This window comes from Podarcis liolepis (genome assembly GCF_965112155.1).
Source record: "Podarcis liolepis genome assembly, chromosome: 1".
Lineage (NCBI taxonomy): Eukaryota > Metazoa > Chordata > Lepidosauria > Squamata > Lacertidae > Podarcis > Podarcis liolepis.
In genome coordinates this window covers 28,352,129-28,369,869 of record NC_139554.1, presented here as the reverse complement: position 1 = coordinate 28,369,869, position 17,741 = coordinate 28,352,129, and the positions used below count along the sequence as shown (strand labels likewise).

At 41.2% G+C, this 17,741-nt stretch overlaps 1 protein-coding gene across 33 annotated transcripts in view; it reads left to right on the top strand.

Moving 5' to 3' along the window:
- Positions 1-17,741, top strand: part of NRXN3 (neurexin 3) — a 1,209,742-nt gene that overhangs the window by 1,072,555 nt on the left and 119,446 nt on the right. For 18 of the 33 annotated variants that reach the window (XM_083500837.1, XM_083500855.1, XM_083500838.1 and 15 more), the window contains 3 exons: positions 1,778-1,864; positions 9,270-9,326; positions 11,079-11,386. In XM_083500837.1, coding sequence (XP_083356963.1) covers positions 1,778-1,864; positions 9,270-9,326; positions 11,079-11,386 — 452 coding nt within the window. The remainder of the gene's footprint in view (positions 1-1,777; positions 1,865-9,269; positions 9,327-11,078; positions 11,387-17,741) is intronic. The other 15 variants (XM_083500839.1, XM_083500847.1, XM_083500840.1 and 12 more) reach the window with 2 other exon arrangements.

Here is a 17,741-nt window from a genome sequence, read left to right as displayed (position 1 = left end):
GAATAATAAAATCACAGAACAGTAGAGTTGGAAGGGTCACCAAGGATCATCTATTCCAACTTCCTGCGATGCCAGGATCTCAACTAAAGCATTCCTCACAGGTGCTTAAAAACCTCAACTGAGGGAGAGCACCACCTTCCAAGGAAGTCTGTTCCACTGACAAACTGCTCTTGCCATCAGAAAGTTCTTCCTGGTGTTTAGTCGGAATCTCAATTCTTGAAACTTGAAGGCCTTGGTTCAGAGCCTACCCTTCAAAGCAGAAGAAAACAAGCTTGCTCCATCTTCCATGTAACGGCCCTCAGATATTTGAAAATAGCTATCATAGAAACATAGAACCTTAGAGCTGAGAAGAACCCAAGGGTCATCTAGTCCAGCCCTCTGCAATGCAGGAATCTCAGCTAAGGCATCCATGACAGATGACCATCCAACCTCGGCTTTAAAACCTCCAAGGAAGGAGAGTCCACCATCTCTCGTGGGAATCTGTTCCACTGCCAAACAGCTTTTAGTGTCAGAACGTTTTTCCAAATGTTTAGTCGGAATCTCCTTTCTTGTAACTTGAAGCCGTTGCCAGTGTGGTGTAGTGGTTAAGAGCGGTAGTCTCGTAATCTGGTGAACCGGGTTTGCGTCTCCACTCCTCCACATGCAGCTGCTGGGTGACCTTGGGCCAGTCACACTTCTTTGAAGTCTCTCAGCCCCACTCACCTCACAGAGTGTTTGTTGTGGGGGAGGAAGGGAAAGGAGATTGTTAGCTGCTTTGAGACTCCTTAGGTTAGCGATAAAGCGGGATATCAAATCCAAACTCTTCTCTTCTTCTCTCCTCGATTTCTACCCTCAAGAGCAAGAGAAAACAAGCATACTTCCTCTTCCATGTAACAGCCCTTAAGATAGTTGAAGATGGCTACCACATCTCTCAGTCTACTCTTATTGCAGCTAAACCTACCCAGCTCCCTCAACTGTTTCTCATAAGGCTTGGTTTCCAGACTCTTGATTATCTTGGTTGCCCTCTTCTGCACACATTCCAGCTTGTCAATATCCTTCTTAAATTGTGGTGCCCAGAATTGGACACAGTACTCCCAGTGTGGTTCTGAACTGTAGTTCAACTTTCTTTCTTTTGTACCTCCTGAAGTGCTTTCCACTCTAAAGACCCAAGCTACAACAGTCTTGTTTGCTCTATTTACTGGCATCAGGAGAACATTGAGAGGCTTCAGTGGAGGCCAAAAGAACCTTTTCTCCTTCAGGTTCTAAGTTTTGGGCTTTTACTTGCAGGACAAAATCTCCCGCTTGCCTTCTGAAGTGGTTTGGCAGATTTATTGGAATTCTCAGCAAAGGGTCAGCACATCAGGAAACAGTAAAAAATAATAAAATATTGGGAATTGGCTAAATGGGGAGAGACAGGCAAATGTAACCAATTATTCCTCTATCAGTGGTAATCATGCAAGGAATAGAAAAGGCACGATCTTTGTCTCAGTGTTTTAATCACCTGATCTTCTAGAACTCCAGGAAATGAAAGGTTAACTATTCTGTACCACACTAAAAGAATAACAGTGTAATTCTATGCATGTCTACGCAAAAGTAAGCACCACTGGGCCCAGTGGAACTTACTCCCAGGTGTAGGTGTATAGGATTACAGCCTTAATTACAGCCTTAATTTACTTCTTCATGTTCTGTATATTTAAATACCTTCATAAATAAAAGCAAAGAAGCAAGCCTAGGATGTTTTTTTAACTATTTCATTGACTTTTCAGATTGTTTTTAAGCTGTTTTTTAAACTTTAAAGGCAACACTGATACTGCGTTCCAATTGGTAAAACAGAAAATCCCCTTCAAATATAACCGGCCCGTAGAGGAATGGCTGCAGGAAAAAGGTAACAGTTGTTAAAACTTTCATTTTAAATCCATTTGATTCTAAACCCTCATTTTTAAAGCCTGCAAATAAATGTTTCTTAAATTAGAATCGCCTGCTGCATAAATGACTCTTTTAATTTTCATTATAATTTGTGTCAACTTCCACCTGCCATATGTTGATAAATCATGCTATAATACATTGCTACTAAAAATGAAGTTAAAGGGACGGAATTCTAAGCTTGCAATCCAAAAGCAATGAAGAAAGAAGCAGAAATTAAAACACCACTTTAAACATAAATAGAAACAACCAAAGCAACAATATGTATTATGGCAATTTAACCACTGCATGAACTTTGTTTTTTTCCTCCCTAAAAACATATATATTTAAACTACATCTATATATTTAGCATCAAAGTTGCCTTAGAGGTTGTTTGGAAATCACTTCATTCAAGATTTTAAAAATCTTTAAAAAATATTTCAGGTGTGTGACTGCCCTAATCATTATAACATAGTTAATCTGTTTTGGGTCTCCCCTCCCCCCCCCCAGTAATCCCCTAAAACAGCAATTCTGAATATTTATATATAAACTGCAATAAAGGAAGAGAGTGAATGAGGTGGGTGTTATGTTAAATATGAATGAATCATATCTTAGAAACATAGAACTGTAGAGTTGGAAGGGGCCCCAAGAGTCATCTAGTCCCAAATCCCTGGTTTTCAGATTATTCATTCACACTCTTCCAATTATCTTTTTCCATGTGCTCTATGGAAAGTGTCCCCAAGGAAAGTTGTTCCCTATGCAGAACTCCTTCTGGAATTCTGCTGCACGTGGATAATGAACAAATTCCATGCAGATTTCCAGAATGGACTTGCAGATAATATTCCTACAGCAGAAGTTGTGTGTGCCTAAATGAGAAGAATAGTGATGCAGTGCCAAAGCATGGAAAGTTCATTTTTTAAAGGAGCTAGTTCTGGTTCAACATGTCCAGTTCAAGTTGTTTCCTTACAAAACAAACTAGTTTGGTTCATTTTTAGTTCAAGTTCATCCAAATTATCTCCATCAATTTTTTCTTCAGCATTCAAAATGTTACAAGCTGCTGTACTGAAATATAAAATACAGCAGAATGTAAATGGTTTCATTTATTTTCCCCAATAATTTTATGCTTTTTAAGCTTTAAGAGTCTAAAAGAGTAAAAAAAAAAATATGAACTTAAAGATGCATTAGAAATCATCTTTGCTAAAATGAACTTCATTTCACATTCAGTTCACCTGGCATTTAGGGGAATTCCTTTCAGGAGCAGTTCAGAAATTTCTGAACTAATTCATTGAACTTGATTAAACTGAACTAGTTCATTCCAAGCCCAGTACTGTGTATCAACCACTGCACATACTGTGTTGGAGACTGAACCCTGCACCCAACCTGATTTCCTTTTCAGAGCTTAAATGATTCCAAAACTATGAAGTTCATGGAAATCTGAACCAGACTTTAACTTCTGGTTTTTTTAAAAAAAAAGGAAAAGAAAAAGTATGTGGGGGTAACTGCTGTCTTCAGATCTATTTGTATCAGAGTATTTTAAAAAAGAAGAGAAAAAATATTCACAAATTCTCCCCAAGTACTGAGTAAACATCTTGTTTACTTTTCTGTTGCTGAGCTGAACCTATTAATAGTTGTAGCTAGCCTAAAAACTGTGAGGTCCTAGGAGGACTTGTGTAATTGCAGCAAGACACGTTTGCTTAAAGTTTTTAACTTTAACTGATTTTAGTAAGGATTTTAGAGGAGAGATTGCCCATTAAACAGCTTATCAAGTAAGACATAGGGATAAAGAAGGAGGCCTCAACCTCACTTGAGCAAAGCAAGAGGAAATTTGATTGGAGGAGACTGAAATTCAGTGTTGTGTAGATGATGTGCTCAAATCTTACTTCTGTCATGAACCTAGCAGGTGATCCTTAGCAAGCCCCTATCACCTCTCTTGTGTAATATGGGCATAATTAAGGCTAGTGCCAGTCTTGATGGGGCCCCTAACTGTTGCTCCCCCAAGCATGGGCTTACAAGGCAGCAGAGGCTGACTCTGGGAAGATGCCCGCCACCCAAATTTCCCATGATGTCTGAGAGCCATGCTACATTGGGCTCTCCAAGGCACTCTGAGAATTTGCCAGGTGGCTTACCAGACCCAGCCTCTGCTGTCAGATAACCCACAGGCAGGGTCATAGGTGGACAGAAAGACGAAAGCAACATTGGCAAGCCTGGCCAGGGCACTTAGGCTCTGCCAACGCCCCTAGAATGCCAGGTATTGCTGCTAGAATAATAATACTGATCTCTATAGTGATATAACAACATGAAGTGCTCTAAACACCCTAAAACAGGCCCATACAATGTATCCCATGTTAAGCCCAGTGCATCCCACCAGCCAGGTGCTTGGCATCCCTCCCTCTATCCAACCTTGCTCTAGTCCCAGGTAGGTAACAAAGCCAGTGTCTTTATTAATCTCCTGGTTACTGGGCTACCATGCATGCTTGGTGAGATGCCTTTCGCTTGGGGCATCGCCAGATGTGCCCCCCAAAAAAACATTGCATAAATGCCAATTATTATCACTAAAAATGATTAATGTCTTGGTGATCTGACCCAAGTTCTTGAGAAATGATTTTTAAAAGTTAAACCTTTTCAGACTAAAAAGTGGTTAACTTTGTTTTGCTAATCTCAAATAAAGTCCCTTTAACACTAATGATAATGCCAGCCTTGCTTTTGTTAAGACTAGTGCATGCCTGATGCTGTGATGAAGCTCATGTGCTTGAGAAACCCATCCTTGTTTTTAACATTTTTTTCCCTTCTCTGTAGTTTTCACCATTGATTTGAGTCTTTTCTCCCCCCATTGCTTCCCCAAGCCTGAAATAAGCATGCCCAAGTGTTTTATATGTGTTTACCACCTTGGAATTCTGAAATTGATGTTTTTGCTTTTGTGTGGATGATGATGATGATAAAGAAGAAGATGAAGAAGATGACAGTGCTTTGGGGGATTTTGTTTTGTTTTGTTTTAAAAATCACATCAGAGCAGCGGGTTCTAAAGAAAACAGCAGCTCCTGAGATCTCTAACATTTCTAGGAAGCGTGGGGGTGAGCTGGGCAGTTATTGATACATGTTGTCAGTGGAGAAAACAATCTGTCATAAGCATTTTGTAATATTTAGTGTATCATGCAACGGGATATATAATGTCAAGGTATTTTTTGATATTTCAGTTGCCACTATATATGAGAAACAGCAGGTGGGGGGATCACCCATTCACCAGCCTATCATTTATTCACTCATCTACACCTGCCTGCCCACCCAGTCACTCATTCATTTCCTAATGCATCAAGAAAGTCTTATGTCAGAAGACCTCGTAAAGATGATGAGTGCAAGGGTAGATAGCTATCAAAATGGAACATGATAAATTGATGGATGCCTAGATGGATGGATCAATCCATCGAGACAGACAGCACAGAGTATAACTCTCTGCCAGATATAATGGACCTACAATGGAATCGTTTACAATTAACACAATGGATGCAATCCAGAGGAACGTAGGTATCCTCGAGTCCCATTTCAATCAGTGGCGCTTAAGTATTGTTAAGCACTTATGTGCCTTTGATTTCGAAGATACATAAGTGTGGGCAGGGGTAATTAAAAGAACTTTTCAAAGGAATGCCAGAGCTGTTTCTCCATGTGAAATAAAGCCATTGTGAGGGGTAGATGGAAAGAAAGATACAAAGATAACAAAATGCATAAGCGGGATTTACAGTTAAAATGGATTTCTGTTGTATTATTTAATCCTCTAGCAATACTACATTCCTATGCACATTTACTTGGGAGTAACCCCCATTGAATGCATTGGGGTGCACTTCTGAGTAAACATGCCTAAGGTGGTGCTGTGTTAAACAAACCACTTTACCAATTCAGTTTGTACAGATTCAGAAAACAGGGAATAAGACCAATTCTCCAGGATGGTGATATCTCTGTTTGTAAGTGCAGTTTAGCTGGGAAACAGAAGTGAAATTAAAATTTATTTGGAACTACAGGTGCTTAGAGCAACTCAATATATATGTTTGTGTAAGAGAGAGAATGTGAAATCAGCTCCTGCAAGTTATAATTATACACTCACACTCACCCCCACTATTGGCTGTGATATATTGAGGGGGTGGGAGGAATCACATGCCTCTACCGAAAGGTACATTGGAAACTAGGAAAAGGAAATCAGTGCCAATGCCCCAATTTGCAAAGGGAGATTTGGGCTACTGCATGGACCACCTGTGCCCTTACATTGCTGCCAGCGGTCTGCGTTCAAGGACACACTGCCCCTTTCATGCTTTCTCTTTCCTCGCAGAGCAGAAAGCATTAAGAGGCAATACTTGGAGATGCAAGCTCTGCAGATACCTGCTTATGCTGCTGTTCTGTGAGTTGACCCAGATCAAGTAGCCATGGAGAGATCTGGGTAGCAGTGGAGTGCCCAGCCAGGAGCTGCTCAGTGTCCGTTATAGTAAGAGCAGCATCCAACACCAAGAGTAAATGCCTAATTTTGCATTATGGGACAGGGACCACAAGCATGTTCTTGGTATCAGCCTAATGTGTTTTCCTCCTTGCCCTGAAAGATCAGAGTGGGTAGTGAGATAATTCAAAAAATGTACGTATGCCTGTGTTTGTGGGGGGGGGGGATCAGTACTGTATATCATATGACTTAAAATAGAATAGGTTGTTTGTTTGGGTGGCTGCCCTAGAACGAAAGGGAGATCGCCATACACCCTTACTGTCAATCAGCGGCTAGTGCTAGTATTCCACGTATGGCAGCTTTAGATAGAAAGCTGCTTATCCAGAATAAAGGCTTGTTGTAGGCTTAAACCCAAAATCCAGCTGAGTGCTATGAACTGGACTGATGCATTCACTAGTGCAGTTGGTGTTCTGATGAATAGTTGTTTCAGATTTGTCCTGACATCTTATCAATTGCAAATCCAGATTACACAGATGTTTGTGGATTCTTAACCAGATCAAAACTTAAAGAATTAAACTTCACAGGGAAACCTAATAAAGCATTTGCAAGCAAACGCTTTCCTCTTTTGTGAGCCACGTCAATCAGGACAGTGCAAACAAGGAGGAGGAATTCAGAAGCCACGTAATTTGAATGCACTGCACCCTGCTGATTAGCTCCTGATCACCTCATTGGTGTATTTGAAATAGAGAGTATCTTTGCAACAACAACAAAAGGTTTACTTTGGAAGAACGATATTCGCAAAAGTAGGTGAAAGAGGAGATAGAGGTCTGGCGTGACATTTCAGCTATGCATGCTTCCTCTCTACATTTTTCTTTCTTTTTGCCCATTGTTTTCCACTTGACCATTCAAGCAGAGACGCCTTCACTCAATAGTTTGAAGTTAGGAGTAGGTCTCCCTAGAGATTTATCCTTGGTTTTTGTAGCATACACACATGTTCAGTGTCAGTGCTACATTATAAAATGTAGCTGAGCAGTGCATTGCATGCCTCATGTTCAGCTCCTGAACTCAAAGAACCCATAACTCAAGAGGGAGACATAACATACTTCACATATTTATTTATTTTTGAATTAGTTCATCTTCCTGGAGTAGATATATCTAAAATGTTAGAACAATGTGAATGCTAACACTTCTAATGAAAGGGAAAAGGACAGCATCGAAGAGGCCTTCTCATTTACTTGAAGAAGGAGAAAACAAAACATAAAGAGGCTTTGTCTACTTAATTCTCATTTAGTTGCTCTTTCTCACTATTTAGCACTCTAAGTGCTTCATGCCAACTAAGATGGAGTGGAAGGAGTTCTTCGGGAAAAAGTAAGATCTGCAGCCTGTCCTTGGTACATTCAGCTGTGTCTTTGCCCTAGTTTTGCAACAAAATTGGCCTGGGGTAAGGGCAAATCTTATACTGGACCCTGTATTTCAGAAGAAGGCCACTTCTACAGTAGCTGTATTCCATCTGCAACAAGAAGTTCAGCAAATGCCACTCAGAAGATGCAGCTAAGAGGAACACTGAGCAAATGCAGTCCCCTGCCCCATAACTGCTAGATACAGAACATTATATACCCCCTGCAATCTCCCCATCCTCTAAGGATCTCTGACCAGTATATCTATTTTTGCCCGATTCTCCCATCTTTTCAGAGCTATTAAATGAACAGAAAGCACGGATGGAATCTGACAACTCTGCTTCTGCCTTCATCTCACATGAGGGATGCACACATCTAGATGGGCCTCAAGTTAGCTTTTACTTTGTTAGGGGACGATAGAAGGTGGAATGCTCTGGGGTAATAATTTGGTAGTGTCCAGAAGTGAGGAAATGGGGAGAGTGAGAGGAGGAGAAGCACTGGGCTTTGTAATGTGCAATGCCACCATTTTCTCTAGTTTAGACAGCACTCCCACCCAGACTCAGATGAGCTGAAGGAAGCATTTACACAGAATATAAAGGGGTCTGTAGATTTGGGCAGCTTCACAGACTCCACAATTCCTCAGAATATGCCTTGCCGTGTGTGCGGTTCCTCAAAAGAGAGCTTATTTTCCTCAGAAATTTGCAGATTCAGATGGGTTGCGAGACTTGTGCAAGCCAAATTAGAAAGCCAAGTTCCATGGCAAATTTTGGAAAAATCCTAGGATCAAAACATTTGTTTATGGCAGGCCCACCTCTGCTTTAAGCAGAGACTGGAAGCGGATAAGTGTCTGTCTCAGTTGACGTTCCCACAGTTCATGCCACTCCGTGTGGGTCCCGTGGGATGGATATGAGAATGCAAGTTTCAGGGAGAAAATGGGATGATATGGTACTCCCAAAAGAGGGAATCTGTGAATTGAATTATAAGGCCTATTTTAATGAGAGCCCATCATAGTTTTCCATGTGATAACTGCAGCTATCATGTCATTACTTGAAAGAAATTGCTACGAACAGAGCCATATTATTACAATCATCTCCACTATCTAATAATGGCTGATAAAGTAGATTGAAATTACCACTGAGGCAATTATTTTTATATTAAAAAAATGAGACCTGCAAAAATTGCTATTCTTCCATACATAGGGTCCCAGCACTAAAACTACATGTAACACATCTGCACTGTGAGGAAAGCAGTGAGGGAACAGTTATGAGGGGAGAAAGGAAAATTGTTCTGCTTTCAAAGACAGAATATCTCAATCCTTACCATTTTTTTATTTATTGTTTTTTACATCTGTACACTAACCCATCTTGGTCCAGTCTCTCTCTCTATATGTATATTTTATTGCAATAGCACAAGGGGATGTGCACCTCACCATCTCAAGCTGCAGGAATTTCACATACATACCTACTTTGCTTGGTTAGCTAGGGTCCTCCTCGGGGAATAGGAACTCCTTTCAGATACATTTCTTCTCTTGTCCCCATTCTCTTCCCCATTATCCATCCTGTCACCATTAGATGATGCAACAGCGCATCACCACTTGACTTCGAGACCTGCCACGACGACCAAAATTGGTGAGCTCCCCTCGTATTCTGATCTACTTTAACCACTGGCTATGAGGGAATGGAAAGTGGGGTTTAGGTGCCCTGCTACATGGTGGCCTTTGGCATGTATCGGGGGGACTTGAGGAAGAAAGTGGTTAGTGTGCAGCAGAGAAGGAGGGAGGGGAAATGGGCATGTGTGTGTAAATGTGGGGAGAAATGGATTGGATGATTGAATTAATACTGCTTTGTCTTCTGAAACATGGCCAGTGTGATTCTTTGCTCAACAGCCAATTGCATTTAGTACATCCTAAGACTGCATTCTGACCTAGGATATAAAATAAATCCAGGGTGAGTTCATACTGGGTTTATCATGTGAAAATTGTAGTTGTTATTTTTTCTAACTGAATATGTGGAAATACCATGAACATGAATCACACTTCTTCATCACCTCTGGCAATTGCCTACCTATGATGAGAGGAATGAGACAGAAGGAGAGATTTCTATCAAAAGTTCACATTGCCTGTTAAACTAATTGTGTGAACTCACCCTTGATTTGTAGGTGGGAAAATAATTATTTCTGGGATCTATACTGACTGGAAATGCTGCATACTCCCTGCCTTCCCTTAAAAAAAAAGGGTCACTATACAGTAGTTCTCAGTGTGCCTCATAGGTAGATAACAACAGCCAGTAGTCCTGGGCCAAATCTGGCCTCCTGAGGTGTCTCACCCCTTCTCTCCCTGAAGGAAGAGAGGTGTGTGGAAATAATGGTGGTTACTTTGTATATTGTGGGACTTACTGGCAGCTCACTTGGGGCTTTGGCTGGCCACTTTATGCCCCTTCTCAAAGTGGCCCGCCAGTAAAAACTACATGTACGTAGATCAAGGCCTAGGTCTCACTGAGGTAGTGAACCTGTGTCTGAGAACCAAGCTTCTAACTGTAGGTGTGGGCTCTCATATCAGGGAAAAGGCTACTGGAAACCTTCTCCCCAACATTTAGTTTTCTATGTGGAGAGAATTGTTTTGTATAAAGGAATAGTAAACGATGTGATTTTTCCCACCTGCAGTGTGAAGTGGTACACAGCTCTGACACAATTTTACTGTGAGACCTAGGCCCAAACTCATAGGGTTATTTATGTGCACTAATTCAGCATTGACACATATTTTCTCTTCCACAGCAAATATGATCCAAAAATTGTATTAAATCTAACCTTTATTTAAAACAAGATTCTATCTTCCACAGCTGTAGCTATTATAAGTTTCAAGGAGTCATGCATATGTCCATCTCTTAGCACATATCTGTGTTCTGTTCATCTTTTGCCAAATCACAGGACAGGACTGAATCTCTGCTCTGTCCATTCAAGGATCCAGGTTTTGTTTTTGTTTTTACATTCTGGAGAGGGCAAAAAACTAAAGAGGTTTTGATGTTCTGGCTTGGATTAAACTCTCCCAAGTTCCCAAAACAATATGGAAAGAGTTGGATTTTTAAATTTGAAATGAAAACAAGGTCTGGGTAAAATTTCTCCTGAATGTGCTTATTTTTATGGGAACAAGACCACAAAGATCTGGATCCATTGTTTTGTTGTTCAGGCTTATCATGATTTGTGGCACATCGGGACAGCTATTTATGGTACTGCATTCCTGCCATTTAATCACCACAATTGCCATCACCACCACATCAGAAAACCTGCTTCGAGCTTTGGTCCATTTCAGCCAGGACTCAAGGGTTTTAAAAAGGGGAAATATTCCTGCCAATAATGTTATTCAACCCCCCCCCTTCACTTAGGACGACAGTTAACGATCTTCAACACCCAGGCGCAAATAGCCATTGGAGGAAAAGATAGAGGGCGTCTCTTCCAAGGCCAGCTCTCCGGTCTCTATTACAATGGTTTGAAAGTGCTGAACATGGCAGCAGAGAGCAGCCCCAACATCAAGATCAATGGAAGTGTCCGGCTGGTGGGAGAAGTGCCATCCATCTTGGGAACCGCACCTACAACCTCCATGCCACCAGAAATGTCTACAACAGTCATGGAGACCACCACTACTATGGCCACTACTACAACCCGAAGAAACCGCTCCACACCTACCATTCAGGTGAGTCATTTGAAGTCTCTATAGCTGGCTTGTGTTTTCTCAAATATATCTTAGGGCCAGATTCCCTCTCTCTTTTTTGTCCCCCCCCCCCGATTTTATCTAAAGATAAAATTCAGCACAGAACTTGTTCACTCTGAGTTTTCATTTGAATTATTGTTGTATGTGCAGACATGAGACCAAGTTCTTCTGTGATACTGTTTGACCCACTCATTAAGTTAGGGTTGGTTGTTCCTGAGTGGAGAACAAGATATGAACTTCATAAATCTGTGGAATCTGATAATGGAAGACCACGATGGTAGATTCTGGAAAGCCAGTGCAGATTAGTGTTCCTCATGTGTGCTATTTCTTCTTTAGTGGCGAAGTTTTTAATAGAGTGGGTTGGGTTGCCCAAGCTGAGTTGTTCTTCATTCCTGTTTTTAACAATATTAAATAATAATAATATTTAAAGTGGAATATTAATATTAAAGTGGAAATTGTCAGATGGTTGCTTTCAGAGTCTGGGGCTCATTCAATCAGGTGCTTTTGAAATCTCTGATAGCCCTTATTGTCATGGAGGTATATATTTTTCTCTGACTACAGCTTCGTTAAGCCCTTTAGGGCTTAATAAACTCTCAATATATCTTTTCAATAATTGCAGACAGAAAATAATCTACAGATCAAATATAATTGCCTTGATGAAGCAGCAGTAGACTGTGTTCTTCCCCAAGTACAAATGAGTTTCTTCTGAATAATAATTATTGATTGCTTGATCTGCTTTCTTTGTCTGTGTTGAGTAGAACAGAGAGCTCACCAGGCATTTCACAGAGACCTTCACATGTATAGAGGTGTCTTATAACTGCATGATAGAATTTATTGGATCATATGGTCCTTTCATTCGTAATGTGGTTTATTTCTAATTAGCTCATCTAATTGAATGGTTCTTTTCCAGTCCAAGCCATCAATAGCTTTTGTTTCCCTTTTTTGAGTTGTGCTTCCCCACAATGGTAATGCACCATTGCCCAAACATTTGATCTTGTTCCTAGACCTTCGTGGCTATGTCAGTTCTCTCCACCAGTAAAACAACTTGACTCAGCAAGGCAGGACCATGTCAGATCATAATCAGGGTCTCAAATGTTGCCGAAAGTGTGACATTAAATGCTAAATGCTGCTTTATTTCTCCTGGTTGCTTGTCAAGGCTCTACATTTTTTGCTCGCTGAAAAATCAGGTGGCTTTGAATCAGTTATAATTATTAGCTTCAATTGATGGTGCGTTATATAAAGGCCTCAGGTAAATTCACCCACCTTGAAATTGGACTGCAAATAATTCTGATGGATTTTGTCATATTTGGAATGTTGTTCTTATACATTCTGGGAAAATGAAACAAAATGCAAGCCAGGTTTCCCCCTTAGTTAGTTCATGCAGGGCCAGCCTCATGAGATCTCGCCAGAAGCCGCTACTGCACAATGCCGGTGAGCAAGGCTTCTGTGGCAGTGGGCGGCAGAGGTGAAACAGGATGTGTCGTTCCTGAGTTAATGCTCTAATCAGAGTCTGTAAAGATTTTTTTTGAGTCTATTCTGATGGAATTATATCAGTCTGTTGCGAGGTCACTGAAATATTTCATGAAACAAGCCCACCTAGATTATTTCTCAGAGGGTTTTTGACCTAATCTACATGTCAACTTGTTGAGCTGATTAAGTCATTATGTTCTTGAGAAAGCATCAAGGTGATTTAATACAGTGTAAACTGGCCTCTAAAAACATGGTTAGAGCAATGATTTCCTGGATGCACTCACACAACGAATGGTCTCATCTTGGCTTATATTAAAGCAATAACTCTTGACACTTCACTCTTTCCATTGAAAGGAAGATAAAAGTCAATATGCACCTCCATTACAACTCACTGTGTCTCAAGAGCAGGTCAATTTATTGTTATCGCAGTGCAAGACGGCTCTTGCTTCATTTCAGTCACTCGACTGAGTTGTTCAACTCCATTTGTGTAAGCTGTATCCTATACAGACTCAGCACCAACAAGAAACTCAAACATCACACCTCCCCTGAGGTACCGATGATTAAAATTAAGAAACAATTTTGGGGGGGGGGGCTTTTTTTGTTGTGTTTTGGCACCGAGTAGCTTGTGATTCTGTTGCCTGTGGGGGGAAGCATTGGTCACTGCTGTATTTTTTGTTAGGACCAGCAACCTCTTCTATCCCTACAACAACAACAACAACAACAACAATAACAACAACCCCCCCCCCAATTATCCAGAATGTCTGAACTTCCAGGGCAAGGGAGAAAATCCAAAATGACAGTTGGAAGCTATTTATCACTAGATGAACAATTGTTAGGATATTTTCCCTTGATGATCCCATTTTATGGGTCTTGATTGGCCAAGAAGGCAGAGGCTTATTTAGCTATCCTCTCTTGCACCAGCTGAAGGTACAAGGACCCAAACAAATGTGGTTTAAATAACTGTTAGGTCATTTTATTACACTGTATTCATTCATTCATTCATTCTCTAATAGCACACTGCAGATCTATGTGTATCTACTTCTCTTTTGCCTGATTCAAATGTGCAGAAATAGCCCACAAGCCCTGCTATTTGAATGGGGGTTCACAGTTGGGTGGGATTCAAATGTCTCAGTGGTCATCCATGCAAATAAACCCAACTCACTTCTTGACATAGAATACTAAAATCTGAAGGAGATGAGTTTTGGCCTAGCCTCCTCTCTCTTACAAGCTAGTACTTTGTGCACACATTCAGGTTCTAAGTCACATGGGGGCAGACTTCATGGGTAGAGCTGCCTTCATGCTGCTGCTGAGCCCCAATGCATGGAGGGCAGTGGAAGAGAGCTATCAGGAACCTTATGGAGAAAGCATGGCCACCAAACGCTCCTTCGCTCTCCCCATCATACAATGGGAGATGCATTGGGAGATCTGAATAGGAGTAATGTTCTGGCCTCAAAACATGCCAGCCAGTTAAACTTCTTTTGGAAGGGAAAATTTGTAAAAAATTTATGTGATCTATATATTGCTTGAACTTCAAGTTGCTCATGGTGGCACCTATAGTTTTCCTCTGCAATTTTTCCTTCTAACAACCCTGTGAAGTAGGTTAACCAGAGAGTGAGTGTGTGGCCCAAGGTCTCTTAGCATAGGAACCAACTCCTAGGAACTGTGGGGGCTTCAGCCTCCACAATAAAATATTTGAGGGGGCAGGGTTCCCCCAAAGTTGATGGGCATTCCCATCTAAATAGTGTGGGTGCACTGCGTCAAGTGATCAATTATGTGAAGAAGAAGAAGAGTTTGGATTTGATATCCCGCCTTTCACTCCCCTTCAGGAGTCTCAAAGCGGCTAACAATCTCCTTTCCCTTCCTCCCCCACAACAAACACTCTGTGAGGTGAGTGGGGCTGAGAGACTTCAGAGAAGTGTGACTGGCCCAAGGTCACCCAGCAGCTGCATGTGGAGGAGCGGAGACGCGAACCCGGTTACCCAGATTACGTGACTACCGCTCTTAACCACTACACCACACTGGCTCTCTGTGAGGTGGGGCTTACCTGGGCCCCCACAATATTTTATTCAAATTGGCACCCAATCCATATTTTTATTTAAATCAACCTTCCACATTGTTGAGAAAACAATTTGAACATCAAACAGCTAGCAAACACCGAGGATGGGGCAACTCAGCCAGCCCCACCCTTTCCCTCTATTCCACCAGCAGTGAGATGGGGTGGGGTGGGGACATTGATGCAAAATGTCCCTATTTTCATCTGAAAAATGTTGGAGGGGATGTAACAAGTAACACGATGCACATCTGGGCAGAGATATGTGGTGTTCTGTTTAACCCTGGAGCCTGTACTTGCTTAAGCTGATAGAAATTGGTGTAGTCCAAAGTTCACTTTGCCTACTTGTGATTTCTTGTTTGTTCCACTCCATTTAATGAAGCACGTTTGCTTCTGACTAACAGAGCTGCCTACCGACCCTTAGTAAAAGTGCCACTTTGACCCCCTGACACATAAGTTTGCTCTGTATTCAAGCTCGGGTCTGTTCGGAAACGGCATGTGTTGTATTAAATTACTCTTACAGACCTCAGGGCCCTGACACACCAGCTTCTCTCGTATTAACAATATCCTCTTTGGGAATTCCACTTTGCCTCACTGCTGTGCATAGAACACGGAGGCATATGGCTATCGTTCACTTAAATGCTTCTACTTTTAACTCGGGAATGTCCTGGAGTGCAGGGCTGCTGCTAGATTAGGGCCCGGCTGTCTCACATCCAAAATGAGAGATGTGTTGTTATTTCTATCAGGCTTGTTCTCGACAGATGCCTTGTTTCTGTTGTTGAGCTTTTTGAACTTTACCTGACTAGCCTTCTGAAGTGGCCAAAGATCTGTCTGGTTGGTCAGACCTGGTGTTGATGACACACAGCACAATAACTCCTTTGACACTTGGGGTAGCGATCCTTTTCTACTGTTTTTGTTTCCAGTATTTATATTTTTGACAGTTCAGCTGCCATCAGCTGATATTTACAATCTACAGATATGGGTTCTTTGTGCCCCACTTATGGTGGAGGGATGGTGTTAAAATATAGGGCTTTCTCAATGGTTGACCCATCGTTGTGGCACAACATGCTCTGTGAAGAGTGGGTGAACCTCCTTTCTAGTGGCTGGTGAACTCTTTTTTTGGGGGGGAGCAGGCTTTTGGCTACTAAGTATTTGTTTCCTTTTAAGGCTGTTTGGTTCCTGCCTCTGTTGTATTTTTGTACCTTAATTGAATGTATTGTTTTATATGATAATGTGATTTTAATGTGTTGTCAGCTGTACTGAGTTGTGCCTAGGCACTAGAATAGCAGGATAGGAAAATATATATGAATAATAACAACCTCTGTTTGAGCTGAACTAAATATTACGACAAATAAATTAATACACTGCATTCAACAAATTGTGTTTGTCCAAAATGCCCTAAATCCAGAACATTCCTCAGCAAAATCCAAGGAACTGGCTGTGAACAATCAAATGAAAACAAATGAATTCAGCAATGACTTGAATCCGTTTAGATTTCATGTACTCAATCATGTGGTGTCAAGGGACCAAAAATAGAATTCTCCAGTAAAATTAATATAAATTGTAACAGGAAAAGTGGTTGTTGATTTCAGTTCTCGTTTCCACTGATGACAATTTTTTGAGATGAAACCCACAAAATGCGCTTCACCTTTGGGTTTTATTAAATTCATTTTCCTGAATCGTAAATGCTGAAGCTAAAGCATTTGTAAAGCCAAATGCTTGCTGAGTAGTCACTTCATAGTTGAGCTGAAGTTGAACAGATTTGATTAAATTTGTAAATATTTAAGCTTCAATATGCTTAGTAAGGACTATTAGATCTGCAGGAAGCCAAGAATGGACTAGTTAACCACGAATGGATGCCAAGGGTGAATGCAAGGGCTCCTTCTTTTCATTGAAAAGGATCAAGATCCATAGGCAGAATAGGGGGAGGCAATTCTTGCTAATTCCCCTCTTCCCCCTCAGCCTATTGCTCTCATTTTGCTCTGGATGGTCCTCTAACCTTCCAGAGCAAATTTTCAGGGGCTGGACGGGACATTGGTCAGAAATACTTCCCCACTTCCGTGGATAGTGGATAGAATGTTGGATTTCGACCCAGACTTGAGTTCAGCCTCCACTTAGCTGTGAACTTCACTGTGTCGTATTGGGCCTGGGTAAGATCACACACAGCCTAGCCTACCACATTGTATTGCTGTATATATGGGCAGTCCTTGGAAGAATGGTAGAATAGAAATGTAATAAGAAACAACTCTGAAAGAAAGGGGGAAAGATATCATTGATTAACGTCAGTGAGCCTCCCCATTGGTTTAGTTAGGGTTTGATCAGTGAAGTGCTTGGGGATCCATCCTTTTTCCAGCGTCCAGCACAGTTGCCTAGCTGCATTTTGTTTAGGCTGAGGGCTATAGGATTTTGATTCAGAACTTCCCATAAGACACTGCTCTCGCAGCACTTTCTTTTAGGCATGCCTTGTGATGGAACACAGCAGAGAAGATTTGTCAGTATAATTAGCCTCTAACTGTCAGGGAAAGAAAAATACACTTGTCTCCTCTTGCGATTGCCAAGGTACTTTCTTTTTCACTCTTAAGAAAATAATTTTTGGAGAAGGAAATTGGCCTCTAATTTACTCATTGCTTGTTATGAGTCTCCAGTGACATTTTCATCCACTGACTGCAAAGCACTAAAGGAGAAAAAAATATTAAGGAACTTGAAAGCCCCAGCTTTCTGTCTTACTTCACACAAGCCCGTTCATATGACATAAAATTGTCTTTTCTTCCCCTCCTACCTTTTATTGTCGTCAAAAAAAAAAATTATGTCCTGCGC